We start from the raw sequence: 19,889 nt of genomic DNA, 5'->3' as shown, positions 1-19,889 counted from the left end.
CACATTTTTCAGCGTTTCTTGTACGCCCTCGAAAGTTCATTGCCTTTAATGAAAGTTGTAGGTAGCCTGTCCCTAAAGTATACGTTTTATAACCTGTAAAATATTTGCATAAAACTAAGGAAAAACGCTTTTTAATGTATTCACACGTTTGTGTCACTCCCTTCTACGGAACCACGTAAGCTTCCGAGTGTTACCTGGTTGTTGTCTGAAGGTAGGTTGGCGCTGTAATGGTACGGAAAGTGCTCGAAAGAAGAGATTCCCCAGAGATCGCATCTAAGCATAAGTTTTAGCGGCAAAAAAAGTGAATAGAGAAGTTCTGTCCTTTCTATCTCACATGGGAATATTCAGCACTTCAACAGAACATAAATAACAGCCTTGGAAGAAGTCAGTTTTATAGCATTACGAATGTTTTTATTCAATTTTTCCTCACTTCAGTGAGTTAGCTCAGTACACAGTGTTTCTTTATTTACATTCTGAAGTCCTTCAATAGAATCCTTTGGCCGGTTACACTAACAAACTTCTACTCCTTGCTTTCTTGACTTCTTCTGCGAATCTCGTAATGGAGACATTTTTTCTTCCGAAACTACCTTAAACTTATACTACACTACACAGCGTCACATACCAAAAGATAGTACTCTTCCTAACTACCACAGGAGGAACCTCAAATCTCGCAAATTTACCTCATTCATTGTACGAATTCCGAAATACCAGTCAAAACACAGTTATCTAAAATGAACTCTTTACTAGGCGTAACATTATCAGTAAGCCGGACGGAGAAAGGATCACAACGACGATGGATCGAGAACATTGCTGCCTTCAATGGTAAAGTTTTAAACGAAGTAATTATAGTATATTGATATGTTCTGTAGAAGGTGTAATGATATCTGGTGTGAAACTTGGTCTCTGCCTGAGGGAATGAGACATTTGAGAAGAAATTGTGAGGAGAATTTTGGGAATTAATAAAGAGGAAATAAAAGGAGGATGGTATGAATTATATCATGTCAATTTATTTAAGTGATCAGATATGTGGATTGGATTGGCAATTGGATATATCTTACAAATCGTAACTACGAGTAATTATAGTGTTATCATCAATTCACACAATCTGCAATACACGATTGCAAACACATAGTCTTCTGTATGTTGTGTCTTCGTCAGTCGTCGACTTGAAACAGTTCACAACGCCGTAAATTCCTCAGTTTCCTCGTTCAGGTCCTTAATTGCTACCGACTGTCTCATAATTCCTGGCCACTGACTCCTAGCCGCGTCTGGCCATCAACGGCTAAAATTCGCTGTCTCAGATTAGAGCTCGCCTCCGACTCAGATCTCGTCTGTCTTAGGCAGCGTCTACATGAGCACACAACATGCATCCGTTGTAGCGAACGTCGTGACGTCCGTTGTAGAAATAAACAAGAGAGGCGAATGCTACGCTTTCTTCTGGCTCCATTGCAGATAAAAAACTACGCACAGCATTCCAAAACTGTGTGGTGTCCTCAGCAACGTCCTCAACACATTACGTTCGTTACAACGGACGCACTTTGTGCGCTCGTGTAGACGCTGCCTAAAACTGAAAGTCAGAGCCAAAATGATATTACTGCCGACGGTCTGCCGGCCAGTCTATCTTGGTGTGAAGCCCCATCTGAAGCCCAAAACCAGATTTTTGTTACCGTCAGAAAACTGCGGCTTTATTGACGTGGAGCACCCCTCTCTAACGAGAGGACGGCTCTGTAGTTTACAAGCCCTGCTTATCCTCAACAGCGCAGTTATGCTCTGGTCTGAGTCCAGCAGGAGTCATGACCTCATTTTACTGTCTCAGATTCTGGACTCCCCCAAACTGGAAGGCCAGGTCCTTGTATTTATATCGCTCATGGACAAGATGGGCCCATTATACCCCCAGGTACTTTGTTCAATTATTGGTCGCCCCCTTAGACTCGTAGGGCAACTATGGAGGTATGCACAACCTTCAACCTTTCCTCTATTTTTGCATTCGTGTATTCGTTGCCGCGGAAACGTGTTTATCGGCCGTTTCTCAGCCATGACCGTCTCTTCCGTCTCCAAATTTTGGCTTTGAGCAGACATGTCATAATAGCAAGGAGCTTCATGATCTGTACTCAAAATTAATCTTCCTAAGGAGAACCTGAAGGTGTCTGACGGCGGTGTATGACACCCGGGAATAATTGGTTTATGGACTCACATTGTCTCAATTATTATTGCACATCTTCCGTTGACAAATCCTGATCCAAGATGTTTATATAGCTGTAACTTACTCACACAGGTTGTCCAGTGATTGGTATTAGCACTTTCTAACGGACCCAGCAGAGCAAGTGACGGCCACGCTCTCAATTGAGGAAGAAAACGGATTCATATTCCTAAACGTTGTGCCCTTTAATGTTCTTCAGAGTACCGGACGATTGGCAAAGTCCAAAAACCCCTGTAATCCCGATGAATTTTTCTATGATGATCAAATCAAGCATGATATGGCACGTGGGGCATGTGGCAAAACTGAAGATCCTACGATATAATTTTTGATATCGTAGAGATAGAATTTAGAGAGACTGGCTATATTATCCCCGGAGTACAATTTAACAGAAGCACTGTGGGAAACGTCCCCCTCGAATAAAATTACGGAATAGCTCGATAGATTGTCAAAATATAAAATTCTCAAGGAAGACCTTGACTTGGAAGTTTTGTAGCTCGTTTAATTACATGTTTACATGTTCTGTAAGTCGGTCACGGTAGCCGAGCGGTCTAAGGCATGTACTGTCTTCGCTCGCTTGGAAACCGGGATCGTGGGTTCGAATCCCACTCAGGGCATGCATGTTTGTGTTCGTTTTTCTGTGTTTGTGTACAGGTAGAGGCCGTGCGACGAGCTGATCACCCGCCCAAGGAATCCTACCGAATGTGTAAGATGTAGAAAAACCAAAGTGAACGGAGAAGTTCATGGAGGTAGGCCTAGGCCCACTGGGGCTGTAGTGCCAAGAAAAAAAAAACATGTTCTGTAAAGCTGTTGTGAATAAATCATAGTTATTGGAAAATAGAGAGTTGGGAACTTGAAACAAATATATTTCTAATTATATTTATGAATATGTAGAAAGTAAAAGTGGATTAGATTGCACCGTATTCATAAGTCATAAAGTTACTCTGACGCAATTGCGTAAGTTCTTGGAATGTTGAATAACTGTCTTCAGTCTCGGAAACTTGACTATTACGGTCCGTGCTGTGTTTGCGCGATATTACGATATTACTGGATGTCTGAATGTGTGCCCAAAAGGCTTATACCGGTACAGTCTATACAGGTTTTCTCTGAGTACTTCAATTTCCCCTGCCAATCTTCATTCCACCAATTGCTCCACAATCATCCGCACCTGTCATCTAGGGCTAGTACAATAGACCAGAAATGACCGCAGTACAAGGGACTTAGTCCCACCCCACTAGCAATAAAAAATATTAAAGGCGTAGTATACCAGGAAATAGTTTCACAGTTTAAAAATATACAGAAATATGATTTCCAACTTAATAACCAAAATTGAATTTGTTAGTCATCTTCAAATTAATTAAGAAAATAAAAATAATACTTAATTATGAACTCACTGAGTCACAGTACCTTCAATAACGAATATTGTTAACTACTGAACGAAAAAAAAAACAGACGATTATGTTCTATTTCTTGCAGTTACTGTGCAAAAATGAGACAAATGAAACATAATTCGATATCACAGGCATCATACAACTTCAATTTTAGAATATCCAGCAAACAGCTTAAGGCAGACACCACTTTTTGATTAAATAATTACTCTCAGGCCAGTCTAAACTCTATACTAACTAGCTAATTATAACAGAAGTTAAAATCAGAAGGCGGTGTGTTAATTTTTCCTGAGCAAACAGAGCTAACAAAAGACTGTCGCCTGGGAAATAGTCATCACGTGATGTTGCAGTGAGCTTAGTCCAGAATTACGAGGGAAAAGCAGTACTCTTGCTGATCCCACCCCCCAACATGGAACAACTTCACATTAGTGTGTGCATTTAATTATGTTTCCGCAAAGCTCTCACTAAAGTGTGTCTGCAGGACACGGCATAACTTTAATTAAACCTGACTACGGAAATTTAAACACGGTCCAGACAACAAGAAGCAACTGCGGACTGAACTTCATTATGAAAACTGTGGCTAATTATTAAAATTTCTTATTCCCACACGATTGGATGTGACTATAGACGGGGTTTGGTCCAATGATTCAGTTCATTGCACACTATGATACGTCATGAGACTACAATTTACAATTCACTATTACACCCATCATAGTGCCTACAGTCACTTCTTCACTGCCGTTGCTTGGTAGCGGCTTCCAACGGCGGACGTTCCCCTTCCTCTGTTGCATTTGTGTCCTATTTACTGACTCTCTCTTGTAATTTGGATTAATTGAGATGCACTGTTTGTTCTTGCATTAGCTGGACGTAAGGTATATGCTTGAAGGCTCAGAAACTCTCAGAACAGTGAACACTACACTCAAGTATTTGCGTTCGTACTGTGACGTGTTATATTTAGTCCATCGCTGCGCAACGGCTAGAATTGGAACACACATTTCCGCGACAACGAATACATAGAAATCGTTGAGTTACCCAGTTAGTAATACTTTATTTCGCAAAATCTATAATTGTCCTCAAGTCAACTGTTTCTCAGTTGCTTTTCATTGTTTGGCCTAATTGTCATTTCGTAAACTACTATGTTTACGCCTGTATTTTGTCAGTTTAACAGTCTGTTTAGATTAATATCCTAATACATTTTGTTTCATCTACAATAATTATCTTTTTTGTTGAGTTTAGACAATTTTCCATTTATAAGAATAATATATCAAGAATTTTATATTATTATATACATATTGTCACGTATAAGGGGTAGGCGTGACGAATAATTATGGGTTCTAGATTCGATGACTGGATTTGCTGGAAGTCTTTATTGCAATTACAGTTCATTATAATAGTTCACATATTGAACTCCTTCCGAATGCCGCACGAAGAATCTCTCACTAATCACTCACTAATCTCGGGCTGATTTCCCATCCTCCTCGAACTCCCAATCCGCTGCCTTTCTAACAGTTCCACGCGGCCCGTATAGACGACACCAAGTTGAACAATCAATTATCCTCTGTTATTCTAGTTGTTGTCACGGGAATGACTTTGTTAATATCCGTTGCCGTAAGAACAAATGCTTACCTAGCTGTTGCCTAGGAAATAATTACATTCGTTTCTGCTATTACTCCGGTTTCTTTAGGCAGTGTTTACCTATTCGTTTCCTAGAAACGGCCCATGTCACAATATATATATATATATATAGTTCTCCGAGCTACCCAAAGAACCCACCATTACTTTTGTTACATTTACCTTAATCGGGAAAATGCACCCAAGAGCAGTTGGTAGAAACATTTCTGTGACAACTGTAACGAGAGGTAGAGAATTCGACACAACCATACAATTATGGACGGAGATAGCCCTGGGGGGATATGGGACTTTTGTCCAGTAAAATAGGTCCATACCGCGTTACAAATCTCTTGTATATGTCTCATTTCGTCTTTCAATACATAAAAAACACACTAGATCACGTAGTTATTGAAATAAGAAGAGTTTTAAGATTTCAAATAGCCAAATATTCCCAGCACAAGAGTTAATTCTTTCTTCGAAACGTATAAAGCAAACCAGTGATATACGTAAGATAAACAAGAAGGAACGAAGTTGCATTCAGCCCCTGTGTACATTTTACTGGCTTCCCTCTCCGGGGTCCGTGGCTGGCTCTGAAGTTTAATCCAGCTTCATAATTTGTAATGAGAGCAGCGACGATGCTGTCTACGTGGCTGATTATTGATTTGCCTAGCAACAGCGGTATAAAGTGGTCTGGGGGGGGGGAGGTTGAGAAGACGCTCAGTCATGAGGGCGAATCATAGCATATGCCGGTGGTTATGAATTCGCGACCTCCATCTTAGCACACGAAAACAGATACTTTCACCTCAGAACTAACGGGAGGGTTATATTTCATTAGGAAAGCATGTATCTTATTTACACAACCGACCGTAACAATTTTATGGATAGTTACATATTACGTGTATGTATTAAATTTAGTGACTTCATATCCTGCAAGTTGAGAACATATAAAATATAATCTTAAGAAACAAATATATGTACATAATAGAGACAAACTAAACAGAAGTGCTAAATGGGGAAACTCTCAGCTTATAGGTCTTTCACTTCGCCGATCACAGTGACCGTGCCGTCTAGGACATGAACTGTCTTTGCTCGCTCGAATGCTGGGATCGTGGGTTGGAAATCTGTGTTTGTGTTATTCTGTGTGAAAGTAGAGTCCTTGCGACGTTCTGATCCACCGTCTAAAGAGTCCTGCCAACTGTACATAAGATTAAGAAACTCAGAAGCCGGCCAAATTACAACAAAGGGATATAGAGCCATTGATAGAGAGGCCTTTGACTTAGCTAAGACGTAGAATTTTAGGATAAATAGAGAATACAAAGTCAGAGAGTACGTATTAGTGTCGATTAGATTTGCAGTCTCACGTGCAACACTATGTCCTATAAGATTTATTTTACATTATTTGCTTTAAAGTTTTAAAACTCCATCACTACATGTTTCAGCCAGTGTGGCCACTAGGTGTTAAAATTATTGGGCGAAGAAAATGCTGTCTTCTGTTTCTGCTTATGTTGTATTTGTAAATAAGTTCCATCAATGCGCATGCGTGTTTGAGTTGGTGGGTTGTCTTTTCTCTTGTTGTGTGTTCTGCTGCATGTCTTGATCTCTCTTGAGAACAGGGCACGCAGCACCACTATATCCTATCTACCTAAGATCCATTTAATATTATCCTCCCACCTATATCTATGTCTCTATAGCGGTCTCTTTCCTTTTCGGTTTCCCACCAAAATCCTATATGAATTACTTTTCTCCCACATTTGTGCTACATGCCCTGCCCATCTTGTCCTCCTTGGCCTCCCGTCACTTCATCTATCTTAGATCCAAACATTCTCCTCAGCAACCTGTTCTCAAACATCCTCAGTCTATGTGAAAAAAACCTGTCTCTGTAACAGGCCGTGAAGTCTCATAAGAGTGTGAGACGTAAAGGCTCTCACGTGTTCTAGACAATCGGTTCACAGATGGCTGAAAGGTTGTCAGCTTTACCCGCCCACCGCCTTTTACCCCCAGGAATCTTCCTGGTACTCACTTCTATTAGAGGCCGAGTAGACCCCAGGGTCATATTACGCCTGGAAGGATTAGATAAACTGAAAAAAAAAATCAATGCCCTCATATTTTAAAAAACAATTTATAAAGCAGGGCAATATAATACGGATTGAATATGGCGGAATCATGACCGTGATTTTGGCTGTAGCTGTAAAGGCTATAGTCACACACTGTAAATTAATTTTGTAACTGGTATGCCCAGAATCCGAATGTGCCTGCATTTTTACGGTATGCAAAATATATCCATACAATATTTCGTGTAAAATTTTCAACTGACGTAAATGTCTTACACAGCGGGGAATGAAAAGTGAAAAGTAGAGGAGACAAAGGAAGAATATTGACTATCGACTGCAAGTAAACTTGACAGTGGCATTTCTTACCCAAATTCTTAACAGTATATCAGTAAATATTCATGCACTTCTTACGCGATTTCAATAGCGGATGTGTGCTCAAAGGAGGAGAATTTGGTGAGGGTATAGAGCCGACTTATTTTTCTGATCTAATGTCAGTTTCATATATGCTGACACTGCAGTCAAGACAGTTACGAAATATTAGTAGAATCATGCCGAGTTTAAAAGCTACGCAGTAATACTCGTATATTCTGTCATAACGATTCACTGTACATGAGGCGGTCTCGCTGTGGCTGTTTCGCAAAATTAGTTTGTTGGATATCGTTAATTTAAAAATTCTTTATGAATGCAATCTCGGTGGTATAGCCACTTTGTCGACTAATATTTCTGATAGTAAAGGGTAAAGACTCACATCATGAAACATACATGTTTTAATATTTATCTGAAGCTCTCATGACAGAGTTATATATATATACACGTGTATATAAGTATTACGAGTTAATTTGTACTTTACTTGGCGTTACACTGTAAGGTATTTCCCGTTATTTTGTAATCTATTTCCTGTTAAGTTGTAAGTTATACAGGGTGATTCACGAAGTTTTACCCCGGCTTATGGTACATATTCCTGGGGTTATTTCCTGCAAAATTTCCTTATAAATTTGTGCTCGATTTTCAATAGTTACGGAGTAGCAATAGATTTTCGAAACGCATCACTGTGAATGCAGCGCTATGCTTCAGCGTGGGCGACCATACGTCCAGTTAGCTATGTCAGCAGATAAGGTAGACCGGTTTGAATGTTGCGCGTAGGTAGAGAGGTACAGCGGTTCATACGCGTGCGACGCATTGTGTTGACGGGCAGGGAGACATTTTCGAAAATCTTATGTAAATCCAGTCGTCTTCTAAAACACTACAGTTTAAATAAAACAGAATGATAGAAGGGTGTGATATGCAACCATTAGTATGTTTACAGAATGGGATGCTGAAAATAATGTAATTTTGTAACATAAAATCGATGAAAAATGTTGCACAATGCAAAATTAAGAAATTGGAAAAAAAAATGGTTTTAGAATGCTTCTTTCCTAAAACATTAACGATTTAAAAAGTGTTTGTATTGTATTTCTAATTTGTTTTGACTGAAAATCGAAGAAAAAAAAAGATTTTTCGCCAGTTTTTAAATTACTATATCTCTTTAATTATGAGTCGGATACCATTAGTATATTAACATTTTTTGTTCCAAATTACCTCAGGAATGCCCTCCCTAAGTGGGGGTAAAACTTTGTGAATCACCCTGTATTTCTCATTAACGAAAGTCCTGTATATTAAAGGCAAAAATTATTTATATTGTACTTGTAAAAGTAACCGAGATTAAGGGCCGTGGGGATCCGTTGCGCTGTCCACGTGACACTCTCTATTAGAAAAATTTGGCACTAACTTCGCCGACAAGCGGCGGTGGTTCGGTCGTTATAGTTCGCTTGCGGACTACATGCCACGGAGTTTCTTTTATTGTCAACTTGTAAAAGTAACCGAGACCAACATTTCAGCACAAGTTTATTCTATAAAAATAATAATAGGTCTACGTTGCAGCAGTTCAGATTGTATTGATCAAATTTAATAATACTAGAAACAAAGTAATAACTTCTGAGTTCAGAAATAAGGGAATATGCAAAACATCAACTGGGTCTCATCCCTTCGAGAGGAGAGACAAGAACTTGGTATGTGAACACATCTTTCTTCTGACGTCACCTGAATACGATCCAAACAGAGATTTCCAAACCCATTCCTCAACATAACAGAATTAATATTACGAGGGGGCTGTTGAGAGACAAGTGTGAGTAAAGGTGGAGGAGAAAGGGGAGATGAAGTAAGAAACAACGTGACGTGAAGTAGCGATGAACAGCAAGATAACGCCAAAGTTACGTGATTTATCTTCCTCTCTTCAGTAAATGCAAAAACTTTGAAAGAAGAAGCTGAATCAAATTATGCACAAGCAAGAGTGAGGAATTATTACGTACTGCTACTTGCTGTGTGGAAAAATACGTTCATAAAATTAAAAGTGCTTTCGTGTCGAGGTCGTCTCCGGAAAATAATAAAATTTAAGCTACATGAAATGCCGGTACGGAAATAATGTTCAACAGTCCACAAAAAGAACCGCAATGTTGATAACAGAACTGCAACATACTGAAACGTATTATTAAAATCACAATATTTATACAAGGATAGCAGTAAAACTAAAATTAGTACAGTTCTACAACAAGTATTAAAACACTCACATAAGAATTACACAAATATTACTACTGAAGTGTTGTTATAAATATTATAACACCATTCATTCAACCATCAATGGCTCTACAGCCCTTTGCTGGGCCCTCGCCTTTTCTTCAGTTCCGTAATCTTTTTAGACAGACGATAGAACTCCTTGGACGAGTGACCAGCCCGTCGCAAGGCCGTTACCTAAACACAGGACAACAAAAACACAGAATAAACACATACACAAACCAAACATCCGTACCTTGAGTGACATTAGAACCCACGATTTCAGCGTTCGAGCGAACGAAAACAGTTCATGCTTTAGTCAGCTCGGCTACTGTGATCGGCATTATACACTTCATATATTACATATAAAACATTATATTCAATGTAAAGTAATCCGACCAGGGGTTGATAACAGGCCAGATGTTAGGAGGTGTATCTTCTGGGATATAACGTTGTGTTTTCTGTTCAGAGTCAGCCTACGTTTCGGGGGAACATTATGCCTCCTCATTCAAGGTAGAAGAATAAGATAAGCAAGAAACCAGAGGCAGGGAGTAAGTAGAACTGTGTGTTCTCCGAAACGTTGGATGACCTTTAATGGAATGCACGGCGTTATATCCCAGAAGAGAGACCTCTTCATAACCACTGCTGTGAGACCCTCAAATCCTACATAGGCTATAAGTAGACTGATTATTTGGTAATTTAAAAACATCATACGATTTGCAAAAAGACAGTTCATTTAGGAATATGTCTAAAATAATCAATGGAAGATGTTACACGACGAAGAGCCACACACTTTTTATTGTCCTCACAATATTGTTACAATGATTAAACCATGAAGATGAAATGAATGAGACATGAATAAAGAAAGTGAGCGAACTGTAAAACTTGCTGGAAAGAAAATAAGACAGCCAAATTTTCTTATCCATATACACGTATTATTAAAATCAATCTTGAAAATGTAGGGTTTCAAGGTGCAGACAATATTGAACTAACATATAATACTACATGAAGGTGTAAGAGGAAGTGGAGGAACGTCTTGCAGTACTTGTAAACGCCATTACAGTGGAGGTGACTGGACATGAGAAACAGCGCACCATGCACACTGACAAGTGTTAGCGACTAGACTAACACAACACAGTATGTTTGCGGAGTGCCCATCTTCGTGGCCTCTCTTACACACACACACACACACACAAAAAGAAAGAAAGAAAGAAAGAAAGAAAGAAAGAAAGAAAGAAAGAAAAAAGAAACGGAACGTGTTATTTTCGCCATGAGAAATGCCATCTGGATCTACTCGTAACTGATAGTTGCACATCCTAATAAAATTTCGGGTTTATGGCTTAGTACTCCTAGTTGGATAAACTTTAAAGCAGATATAACCTGCTCTTTACTCCCTCTATCTGCAGTGTTTTCGTGATTTATTTTACAATGGTCGATCAGAAGGGTCGGTCGGTGGGATTCTCTCAGTAGGGCTTGGTCGTTGGGTGTCGTTCGGTGGGATCAGTCCGGTAAGTTGCTATGCTAGCGAGGGTCATGGGGTCTCATCTGAACTCATGATCATATTTTTCTTCTTTCCAAGACTTTTATATGTTTTTAAACGGGGTCTCTTTTGAGAAAACTGTTGCTCCGAAATATCAGTTAAATTTCACTGACACAAGACAGAATTCTTCATACGATATACCTGATCATTTTCTAAAATATGTGATAATATACACAGCTTTTCGGAAGTCCAGAGGCGGCTTGGTTTTCATTAGAGTGTTGATTCCTTTGCGAGACTTGTGGTACAGGTCGGGAACGACTGTGGCCCTCATTGAATTAGTGTGCGCCTTTTTTACAGCTTGCAAACGCTATAATCATAACGAGCCATCTGCACGCAGAAATATAATCAATTTCCGAAACGTCATATTTTAGAATTACGTTGCTGTACATAATATTATGCAAATAATCTCAATAAGCATGAAACGAATACGCGAAAGCGAGAAGTAAATAAGTTTGAGAGCGGTTCTGAAGCATACAACAAAGAGAAAGACAAAAAAGTGACACTGGCCTTTATCTAACAATATTCGGTTGATAAAATTACAGTAGCCTAAACGAGAAACATTTTTGTTTATATGGGCAGCTGCACACGACAGGTTCATTATATATACTGCAGATAAATTCATCTACATGTGCCATATATTTTTGAAAAATTGTCACACAGATAAATTGAAGAGGTCCTTAATCATTACCCATAAGCCGAGACCTGCAAATCAAAATGTTCACTCTGAAAATGTACTCAATTACTAGTCTCGGAAAGTATCGGCAGTTGCTATACTACGGATGAATTTTAAAAATGTCAGTTCTATGAGAATTGCCTTGAAGTTTAAAAATAAATATTAATCATATAACAATGAAAGAAATACTTTCTGAAAAAAAAATCATAGGGGCATGTGGTAGCGTAGTTGATTGAGGCACTATGGTACTAGCCGGAAGGTCTCGGGTTCAAGTCCCAATGAGGTCATTGATTTTTTTTTCGATTGACCTAATCCTTTCCAGCCGCACTATGGCCCTGGGTTCGACTAAACCTCTAACAGAAATGAGTACCAGGAATATTCCTGGAATATTCTTAGGGGTAAAGGGCGGCCGGCGCGTAGGGCTGACAACCTCAACGTCATCTATGAGCCGATTGTCTAGAAAATGTGGGAACCTCAACATCTCACAAGCCTATGGGCCTTCACGGCCTGTTACAGGGATACCAAAAAAAAATCATATAACAATGAAAGGAATATTTTCTGATAACACGGCTTGTCATGTCATGAAATGCAACAAGACAGAGAGAAACAAACACCAAAGCTGCTTTTTAGGCTATAAGCACAAAAAGAAGAAACCTATAGTTGTAAAATAAAAGTAATTTTCCAAGCTTTTGCAAAGACGTAGAACACAATACTTACCCGAATTTATTCATCAGTAAAAATTACATTGCAAATCACAAGTTTTTCGAAAGCTGATCAGAGCAAACTGGCCATGACGGAATAAACACAAATTTTGTAGACACATAGGAAATGAACACAGCATTTTGGTGTAAAAACTCTTGTGGAGAAGCAACTTAAAATACTAGATCATGACAGAATAATATTAAAATTACATTAATATGTCATGTTGTGAAGACCAGAATCACATTTTTTCTGATGCAGGATCTCAAAGACTGGTTGTTACAAGAGAGTACGTATTCATGACAAGGCAGTTGCTATGGAAAAGGTCTAGCGATAACTGGATAACATATACAATGGGCGAACAAAATACTAGAAACATTGAGGATTAGAATTTGTTTGTGTTGGCTGTATTGAAAGAACTTAAGTTGGCAATATTGAATATTCTTCCGTTTGTTTACGCTATGTAGTGCTCGTGTCAGTACATTAGTGATTGTGTTGAGTGACAGTGTGTGCGAAAGAATCGGAAAATGGGAGACTTGACAGATTTTGAAAGGAAACTTCGTTAATGCGAGAATATTCATCTTGAAGACCCTGTTTCTACAAAAACTGTCCGTCATAAGACTCACAAATTTAACATCCTCTGTATGGCTGCAACTGCTATACCTCTGAGTACTGAAAGTAATGCTCAGATGCATAAACGATGGTGTCATTGAAAACAATTCTTCTGCTGTCAGAATTGTGTTGCGTAACTTAACAACGGATTGTTTACCAAGAATCTGTCTTCGCGGGAACTTGTTTACCGAACCGTTGACTAGAGACGCTTTGAGAAAATCCCTAACAATATTCTGACAAAAATATAATTTTTGTAGTATTAATTACTGACCATTATCTCTACAAATTATCATTAGAAGAGATTTCTTAATTATTAAAAACTCTTGAATTGTCGCATGGGGAACTGAAAGAACGGTCTTGAAGAGATTCTATTAAAGAGCCCATAATGAAGTTCAGAACTGGGTCCAACAGTACGACTTTGTGGAACATGATCTCAAATCTTTAGGTGAAAAAATCCATTCTTGATTTCTTTATCAGTTACATCAAGTATAAGGTTCTAGAGAATATATGTGATGCACTGTGGCACATAATCGTGTCACAGAACAGGGTGTACAGTTTACACTTATTTCATAATCAAAGTAATCAATAAAGAAGGTAAAGCTATCCTTTTAACAGGCTATTGAAGACCATAGGGTTGTGAGACGTCGAGGCTCCCACATTTTCTAGACAATCGGCTCACAGGTGGCCATGAGGTTGTCAGCCTTACGCGCCGGCCGCCCTTTACCCCCCAGGAAGAATCCTGGTACACATTTCTGTTAGAGGCTGAGTCGACTTCAAGGCTATAGTGAGGATGCAATTATTAGTCAATTGAAAAAATCCTGTTACCTCATCGAGAATCGAACTGGCGACCACTCGGTTTGTAGTATGGTGCCTCAACCAACTACTCTACCGCGTACTCCCAGTCAACGAAATTGATGACAAACCAGAAACAAACTTAATGATTATATTTCATAACGTTTCGGGCTAAATATTATATTTTCTGATTAAGAAAAGGTTTTCTTCTATACGTATACACTACCACATTCTCTAAATATTTCAACAGATGGAAAATAATGAAATCAGAGAAGCCTAAAAAACAGTTCTGTGTACCTACATGAAGCCGATAAACTGCCACGAGATTAGATGTTACGTGAATATTTTCTTTTTGTGTGACGTACTTGAGAAAAGGAACAATGGGATAAGGATGGATATTAATTAGGAATAAAGGAGACATCGTTATAAAAACTGCTCCATCGTACGTGATGAATATATGGCCATGACACAATATCTACTGAAAACGTGCCTGTAAAAATAATTGGCAGGTATCCAAATAGTCGTGCCAATCCTGAGCAAATGTGAATTTGAATGAGAGAAATACAGGAGTATGTGGTTTACATTTCGTAAAATAGTACTCAACATTTTGCACAATTTTCCGGCCTGTAATGTAATTTTTAATATCAACTGAAAGGAGGGTTAATATGTCAATTCCAAAACTCAAACACAACAAGTAATTTACTGTTTCATTCGAAATTGCACGTTGCTGTTATATAAAGAATATAAGTCAGTTTTTAAGTAATGTTTTTTATGGTTTATTTGACGGCACATGTCAGTAGCGGGCACTGTGTATTGTCGGACTATTAATTGAAAAGGGTTTGGGATAAACAGTCCGTAGCACAATTTTAGGTAGCATTCTGGTGCATGCTTGTAGTGTCTGCTAAAGCCACAGAACTCCCCAGCAAGGATTTTAAATATTCCGGCTTGAACACAAAGCGGGCATCTCCCGAACACAAGTCACAAGCGTTACTGTTTTAGCTAACTTGCCCAGCATTTCTATCATATTTCCATAGTAAAAGCAGTACTTTTACTGAACTCGGCCAAAATTGGGCCCAAGTTTAAAGCTCGAGATTGATACGATATTGTCAATGGATTTTATAATGCTGTACAAGCGAATGAAGCTGGGAAATGGTTACTGTGACAGCAGTGCTAATCCGCAAACATTGATCTACAGTGTTACACAACAATGCAAATAATTTCAAGTGCATATCCTTCTGATTCCAGTATACTAAAAGGACCGATATCTTTTTTCAATCTTCCAGAAATTAAATCGCATTTAAAAAACAGATTGGAGAGCATTCATCTGTATAGAAAAAATATGGATTCCATGCGCTTCCTTGGTACCTACATCTATCGCAATATTAAATTTTCTCCCATAATTCCAACAGTTTTATAATTATCAACATAAAATATAAAACTCTATTTTATACAACAAGGCAAAATTTTTTGCTCTTAATCTTTTTTTTCCCTTGGCACTACAGCCCCAGTGGGCCTAGGCCTACCTCCATGAACTTCTCCGTTCACTTCGGTTTTTCTAGATTTTACACATTCGGTAGGACCCCTTCGGCGGGTGATCAGCTGTCGCAAGGCCTCTACCTGTACACAAACACAGAAAATCGCACGCACACAAACTAAACATCCATGCCCTTAGTGGGATTCGAACCCACAATCCCGGTTTCCAAGCGAGCGAAGACAGTATATGCCTTAGACCGCTCGGCTACCGTGACCGGCCTCTCTTAATCTTACAAAAAAAAATATTTTAACAAGTTTGTATATGTAAATATTATGTTTCTGGACATTATCCATCGTCCTATTTTTATGTAGAACATAGTCTTCTTTTTATTTAAAAACACAACCTTTCGGAGACCGGATTATTTCTCCGTCATCAGGTAAAACCTACTTATTTGGTCCCAATAGATACAGCTAGTGACTATTTACAGAGAAATGTACCAACACCAAGGTAAGGTGTACAAGCCAAGCACAACACGAACCAACTGTGAGAGCTAATACAAAACAAAGCCAACACGTATTTGGTCTTGCAGTAGAGAGCTATCAGAAAACAAGTCATAATTGGAGAGATAAATTCTCCGCATAGTACCAAACACAGAAGCATAAATTTTAAAGATCTGTTACTATACACACTTTCAAGACAATTTATTACGCGGCGCTACTGTCGGTCCCATCATAAAACTTAGTGCGTTTGTCATGCTGCTAATCCTGGTTGTAGGAAATTATGAAATACTATGCATGATTTAAGATTCTCACAGCGGTGGTTGTGAAGACGTCTATCTTCCGAGATTTAACACCGAGTAGTCCGATGAAAAGACAGCAGACGTTGGTCCTTGCCTGTTCATCCCTGGTTTTTTGTTAGCTTACTCATCAGCCTTGTGGATGTATGAGATATATTCTTCCGAAACGTCGGCTGAATTTCACCAGACTACACGAAGTTACATCTAGGAATAAAGAACTCTTTAGAAGTACTAGATTGGGCTAGGATCCAATGGAATAATATCCATATTAAATTTCATCAAATTCCGTCCAGCTCTTCTCGAAATGTAATACACAGACATTACTAGCTCTATATGAGTTCATTTCGTACACAGCGTGTACAGAAAGTAATTAATGTTCTGATGAACCAATTATTCCGTGTAAGATTAAAATCGGCATACTTATATTGCCACGACTTATGCGTGTGTGCCTATAAGACGGGTTTTTGATTGGATGATTGGATTTATAGACACCTTATACACAGGACTCGGAACTACAGGCAGTTACAGAGCTGTCGCTGATCTACACACCTCATAGTTCACCGTTACACAAACACACTATGGTTCTCAGACTTCACTAGTCGTATCTTGGTAAAGGATTTTAACACAGACCTACAATCCCCCTGAAACACACACTCCAAATATCACTGTACGACAGCACACATAAAGACTTCTCTTCACTTCTGGACTATCAGCTGTCAACTGAATTCTCTCGACGGCTACATCATCTGCCAACTGAAAACTCCGTAACTCTCAATCAAGTTCTCTGCTGTAACTGCCAACTATCTCGTTGCCATCTCTTCTCAATTATCTTCGCAGAGCTGAACTCTCGCTTGACTGCTCACTTGGAATTCCGGAACTCGATTGATTATTCTCAAAATCACATTGCGACTGAAGGTCAGTTAGCCTTGGTGTAGAGCCCCATCTGGGGCTTATGACCAAATATTTTTTACTGTTTGACACTTTCGGTCTTGTAATTGTGGGGCGCCCTCTCTGATGATAGGACGCGTCTGTCTTTTATCAAAGTCATTGTCTGCAGTAGTAAGTAATTTGTCATAATTTGAAGGATATTTACATTTTACATGTTAAACATGTTAACAAATGTTTATGAAATATATACAGGCCTCTGTCGGTCCAGGTACAGTACAGCATTTTATGCCCCATTTCTAGAAGCTTCCGCTACAACGGCAGTCTACTCATTTGAAAGGTCGTATGACTGACCGCCGCCTAGTTTAAACTTTCTATGTCGGACTTCGCCTTGTCCAATATTGCGAACAGTTTCGTTATCATGATTTTGTATGACTTCTGCATGTTGCCTGCATAATTTTGTTATATAATCATATACGTACGGAATTTTGAAAGCCATGTGCAAATCGCTAACCGGTGTGTGCCTTGAAACATTGCCAATGGTGCGGAGGACCTTGTTTTGCAGACGCTCCAGTTTCATTAGATGCACATCTGCCGCGAATGACCTGGCGGGCTAGCATAAGACTGATTATTCTCAACTGAACTCTCCTTTATAACCGCTTAGGACGGACCGAATAGAAAACGCCAATTGCAGCAATACCCCTATTGTTGTGTGTCTACCGATCCATTGTTTAGAAAAGGGTTCTTCTAGTGTTACGTGCCTGCTGATTTTCTCGGGAAACTTTTTACCGAGCCGTTGCCTAGTAATGAAATATTCCGGCTTTCAGGCGTCATGTCAGAATATAATCATATACCATAATAAATATTTTTTCTTCATTCATACTCTCTGGAATGGAATCGCATTGAAAATCATGGGATAAATTAAGGTTTCTAGTGGGGTGGGACTAAGTCCCTTGTACTTCTGGCCTATTGTACCAGCCCCAGATGATAGGTGAGGGTGATTGTGGAGCAATTGGTGGAATGAAGATTGGAAGGGGAAGCAAGTGCTCGGATAAAACCTGCCCCAGCGCCACTTCGTCCACCCCAAATCCCACTTGACCAGACCCCGGGATCGAACCCGGGCCGCCGCGGTGGGAAGCCAGCGACTAAACGCTTGAGCTACAGCGCTGCCCCTAAATTAAGGTTGAAAACTGTTCGAGATAAAAGATTAAATAAAATGTCATTCAAAAAGAATTCTATCGTTGTATTTAACCAGTCTCTCATTTGCGAATGTTAAGATGTCTCAAAGAAGTTTCTTATCCTTGCAGGAGCGGTTACTTTTGTCGGTACTGCCCGAACACGTAGCTGTCAAGATGCGCCAAGACCTCGGATCCTCGAAAGACAGCCAGTTCAAGAAGATCTACATGAGTCGACATGAGAACGTGAGGTAAGAATAACATTATTCAGAAATTTGAAAGAAAATAAATCTGAAATGAGCGATCTAATACGTTAGTTCGTAATTCCGTACATAACCCCTTGTCACCTCGGCACGGCGGGCCCTCACACCACTCGGAACTACAGGTAATACAGCGCTATCGCTGATCTTCACAGATAATCTTCACAGTTCACCGTTAAACACACACTAGGGTTCTCAGTCTTCACTAGTCGTATCCTAAAAAAACGTAAAATTATCCCTGTGCTTAACCATTAAACACTACGCCATGAAGGTGTATGGAGGAGTGAATGTATACATTCATATTTTCTTGAGCTAGGCACTAGCTAGAGGTGAGTGGCCAGCTTCACGCCCCGTCCGCTCTACCCCTGGGGAAAGAGCCTCCGGTACCCATTGGACAGGAGTTGGGTGGACCCCAGAGCCGGTCTGGACTACTTGGAGAATATAAAATTATTGACCTTATCGGGACTCGAACTCCGACTCCTCAGTCGTCCAGCCCGTAGGCAGTAGCTATAACGACTACTCTATCCCGGCTCCTTCATGGAGATCTAATAAGCTTGCCGTTTCTCATAAGACAGGAAAACAGGCTAAGAATGTGAAGGATAATTTGCTCACTGTAATTTATAATCTCACATGAAGTCTTCCTTGCGCCGCCTAACTCCTTTCTTGTCATTATTCTGCAACTGCCAATTCAGAAGACTCGACTCAATTCAATTCCTCTGTTCCCGAAATCATATCCTGGAAGGCTGGCGTCTCGAACTCGACTCTTCACTTGCGACTACTGTTCCATACTGCCGAACACTTCCTTATAACCATTTTGCGATGACCCCATGGAATACAGAGTCTCTATTGTTAAGGAGGCTTGTTTACCGATCCGTTGCCTAGCAATGGACGTCCTATTCTTGCGCGCGTTGGCTCGCAAGAAAATATGTTTACAGAGATGTTGCCTACAATGGGTGTACATATATCATGGAAAACCGGGTCTTCAGCGCATACGTTTTCGCGTTAAGTAAATTCTTTCGGGACCAAGCTAACTTTGGATTAGGTGAGTCTGCCTATATTAAAATACAGTTTCCAAAACAATGTATTTTATTTTATAGCGTAGTTGATTGAGGCACTATGCTACAAGCCTGAAGGTCGCAGGTTCAAG

The 19,889-nt window shown here is 39.6% G+C and overlaps 1 protein-coding gene across 1 annotated transcript in view; it reads left to right on the top strand.

Annotated features, from left to right (window-relative positions):
• The window catches only part of LOC117282028 (adenylate cyclase type 3), a 295,000-nt gene that overhangs the window by 150,979 nt on the left and 124,132 nt on the right, over positions 1 to 19,889 (top strand). Inside the window, exon 3 of the mRNA XM_033754352.1 lies at positions 18,615 to 18,733. Within this exon, the coding sequence (XP_033610243.1) occupies positions 18,615 to 18,733 (119 nt within the window). The remainder of the gene's footprint in view (positions 1 to 18,614; positions 18,734 to 19,889) is intronic.

The sequence above is a fragment of the Cryptotermes secundus genome, unplaced genomic scaffold, assembly GCF_002891405.2.
Source record: "Cryptotermes secundus unplaced genomic scaffold, Csec_1.0 scaffold262, whole genome shotgun sequence".
Taxonomy (NCBI): Eukaryota; Metazoa; Arthropoda; class Insecta; order Blattodea; family Kalotermitidae; genus Cryptotermes; species Cryptotermes secundus.
Note: the sequence above shows the minus strand (reverse complement) of the source record. Positions and strands in the feature narration are given on the sequence as shown.